The sequence below is a fragment of the Sinocyclocheilus grahami genome, unplaced genomic scaffold (assembly GCF_001515645.1).
Source record: "Sinocyclocheilus grahami isolate Dianchi unplaced genomic scaffold, SAMN03320097.WGS_v1.1 scaffold923.1, whole genome shotgun sequence".
NCBI classification, from domain to species: Eukaryota; Metazoa; Chordata; class Actinopteri; order Cypriniformes; family Cyprinidae; genus Sinocyclocheilus; species Sinocyclocheilus grahami.
Genome location: NW_015506102.1, coordinates 328,890 through 332,430, shown reverse-complemented (window position 1 = coordinate 332,430; position 3,541 = coordinate 328,890). Strand labels below are relative to the sequence as shown.

General features: G+C 33.0%; 1 protein-coding gene across 1 annotated transcript in view; it reads left to right on the top strand.

Annotated features, from left to right (window-relative positions):
• Positions 1-1,807: 1,807 nt before the first annotated feature.
• Positions 1,808-3,541, top strand: part of frmpd4 (FERM and PDZ domain containing 4) — a 60,614-nt gene continuing 58,880 nt past the window's right edge. Inside the window, exon 1 of the mRNA XM_016249342.1 lies at positions 1,808-1,984. Within this exon, the coding sequence (XP_016104828.1) occupies positions 1,902-1,984 (83 nt within the window). The 5' untranslated portion in view covers positions 1,808-1,901. The remainder of the gene's footprint in view (positions 1,985-3,541) is intronic.

The window sequence follows — 3,541 nt, the reverse complement described above, 5'->3', positions numbered from 1 at the left end:
CGTTACTATTGCCCTTTTTGTTAGAAAATGTTTATTTACTATTTATTCAAGCTTTTAAGGCATCTAATATTTTGATACTTAATTTCCATGATCTAAATATTCTTGAGAATTAAAAGTTTGTTGTCATTTGAAAGTGTGTTGGCCTTCTTGTGTTATTATGCTTTTATATTATGATTATATATTCAAAATGGTCTTAAAATGACAATAATATTGTTTATCGCAATTATTTCTGGGGCAATATATCACACAACAAAAAGTTGTTATCGTGACAGTGACTTGTGGCAACAGCCGTATAAAAACACATCAATGTTCAGTAAATAGTTATATAATGATTAATAGTAAATAATTCATCTGTCATGTTGTATTCTGCCCTAAAAAAGCAAAATGCATATGTGTGTGTGTGTGTGTGTGTGTGTATATAGATATAATTTTTTTTTAGCTGATCCTTATTAACTTATTATTAGTTTTCAACTTTAATTATTAATTAGGTTCCCATAGATAGCATTTTTAAGTATGGCATGTACAGTTTGTACAATATCTTCATTCATTTGTGACATATGTAATATTACAACATATTGTCCATTGTTATCAACAGTTCTCTGTTTTCTAAAAGTAAAATTAAGATTTAAGAAACTAACTAGCTAACTAACTAACTAAATTAATTAATTAAAATTATGCCCAGCTGGTCTGTAGTGTTGTTTTAGTATAATTGAGATACTGTTATATTTTATTTTTAAGCATTTTTATATATCTATATAGTTTTTATTCATTTTTATTTCAGTTTCAGCTTATTATTTTAGTTTTGTATTAAGTTAATAATTTGTAGTTTTGCCATCATTTGTAGTTTTATATTTACATGTTTATTTATTTTTAATTTTTATTTCTAATATATATATATATACTGTATGTATATAGATTTGTGTATTCTTTTTTTCTTAATTGTAAATGAGTATAAATCAGTGATACTATCTGATTAACTTATCCTTATTGTTAGTTTTTCAGTTTCATTATTTTTAAAGGTGGCACATTGAGGATTTATTTCATATGTAATATTAAAAAATATTAGAAAATATTGTCAATTTTTATCAGAGGTTCGCTGATATGTAAAAGCAAAATAAAGATAAAAAATCAAATCAAATCAAATGATTTCAGTGTCCAGCTGACGTGATCTGTGCAAATACCAAACTGATGTAAACCTGTTTGTCACAGGACAGATTATAGTGTTTAAAAAAAATTATATTTAGGTCAGTTTTGACAACAATATATAGCTATGTGAATGCACATTATATATTGGAGTGCCAAACTGACTGTACCTTAATACAACCACGCTAATAAATATGTAACTCGGTGGGAGAAATATTCCAATGAGCCATTTATTAAATATTAGTGTTTTTAAAATATTGCCATTTCATTAAACCTATCAGCCACTGAATCTTGTGACCATTTAACCTGCACTAAAATCACTGTAACGTGTCCCGGAGTAGCTCATTTCTGTAATACAGTGCATCCTTTAACTGTCTGCTGAAGTGTTTGGGTGTGTGACTCTGATATCGAACCATCGCTGTTCTGATGCGTTTCTACTGCTGGCACTATCTGTCCTCTCTCTCTCTCCACTCACAGCCAGCGCCAATCAGACGGCAGCTGCAAGCATTGATCCCTGTGGCTTGCTGATGCATTGGCCCGTAATGTGATGGTGTTTCATTATTGAGTCTCTCTCTCTCTCTCTCTCTCTCTCTCCGCCTCAGGGCTCGTCCCTCGCACGCCCAGACCAGGGCACACAGTGAGTGAGCAGTTAGTTGGTTGGTTTATCCAGGCCAGCTCAGATGTTGAGATTTCACCTGACTGCATTTTTCCGTAAGACACAGGGAAGTCACTGGAAGGATTTGCTCAAAGCGTAAAGTATGCCAAAAGGACAGCAAAACAAGCCCCGGGCCACAGAAGACGCCGAGCCCAGTGAAGAACTCGGTGTTTTTACTGTCATACAGTAAGTTCAGTCACTCTCCTTCAAGCTTTTTACCACACAGATGCTTTTCTGTGTTTATTGCATTTGGAATTTTACAACAGATTTCATGCATTTTGCATGTTTGGCTTCTAAAGGCTTTGGCTATTTTAGATAAAATCCAACTCAATAATGCGTGTGTTTCATTGGTGGTGGTTGATTATGTTTTCTTCACTATTCAGATTTTATGTTTGATCAGAAGAGCACCAAAATAGTTCATATTAAACACTATAAAAAGTATGTTTTACATGAAAATAGGATTGCTACTTAATTTTTTTTACAAATCAATGCAGGGTTGCCAAGTCCACGTTTTTACCCCGGAATTTGGATGCTTTCGTCACGAGTTGTTATTGAAGTCTGTGGGTTAAAGTGATCTTGTTGGGTGTGTTGATAGTCAGCAGAGGAATGTGAACGCTCTCGTTTTGTTGTTATTTGCTCTTGTATTATTGCTGATGTGCATAACTCCTTCTCATCTTATCCCATTTAACATGCAGAGTCAGCTATAATAAGTTAAGTTTATCTGAGAAATGATTTCTCTCCATCTTATCCACTGCTAATCTCTGCCTAAAATGTTGCTGACTAATCAGCATCTGTTGCATCTGCCATGTGATTAGACAAGCTTTAGCTTCTTTTCTAGCGTAAGTCTGTGTGCTTGGATAGTTGTAAACAAAACTTTAAAGAAATGAAACAAAATAGTGTTTCTGCGGGTCTTAAAAAGTCTTAATTTGTCCTTCCACAAATCAGAGCAGAAGTCTTAAATATGGCATTAAATGTTGCATAGATTCAAAAATGAAGAATAAAAATTAGTATTTTTGTCTTGTGTTTTCCAATGCAAACATCTAAACAGCCTTAAACCAAAAGTACATTTACTTGAAATGCAAAATGAAGATATAGTTGAAGTCTTGTGTTCTGAGAAATTGAACAAAATTAAGCTTCATAAACCTGCAGAAACCCTGGTCAAACACTATTCCTGGTCAGTTTTAATAGTGACACCCAGAGAGGGAAAATGTGGCATTATTTAAATAAATATAGAGAAGTTCCTGTTAGGAATTAAACCACAAATAAAGTGAATTTTAAAGAGCACCACATAATTTCTCTTCATTTCAAATCATCACAGAGTGAATGAGAAATTCACTGATAATCGCTTTAACTGACCAAAACTGAATATTTAACCTGACAAATATGCCAACCGTGTGTATAGTTCAGGACTGATCTGGCATTATATTTAGTGCAGATAAATGCTCGGTGTTCTTTGGCTGGGAAACTTGTGATTTAATTGACAGGGTTGCTGGCACTTTGAGTGACAAAATGATCCCCTTTGCGTACCTCTCTCAGGTGTTATGCATAAATGCATTTTATTGATGTTGTGTTTAAAGAGCGTACTGCAACTTGAGCATGAGAAATCATTTTATCTCTGTAGAAATCTTACTCACACACATACTGTATTGCTATAAGAAAGATTATTTTGAGATGCCTATATCTGTTTTTAAAACAAAATCAAATGAAGTAAGAAAATACAGTAGTATGCTATATATATATATA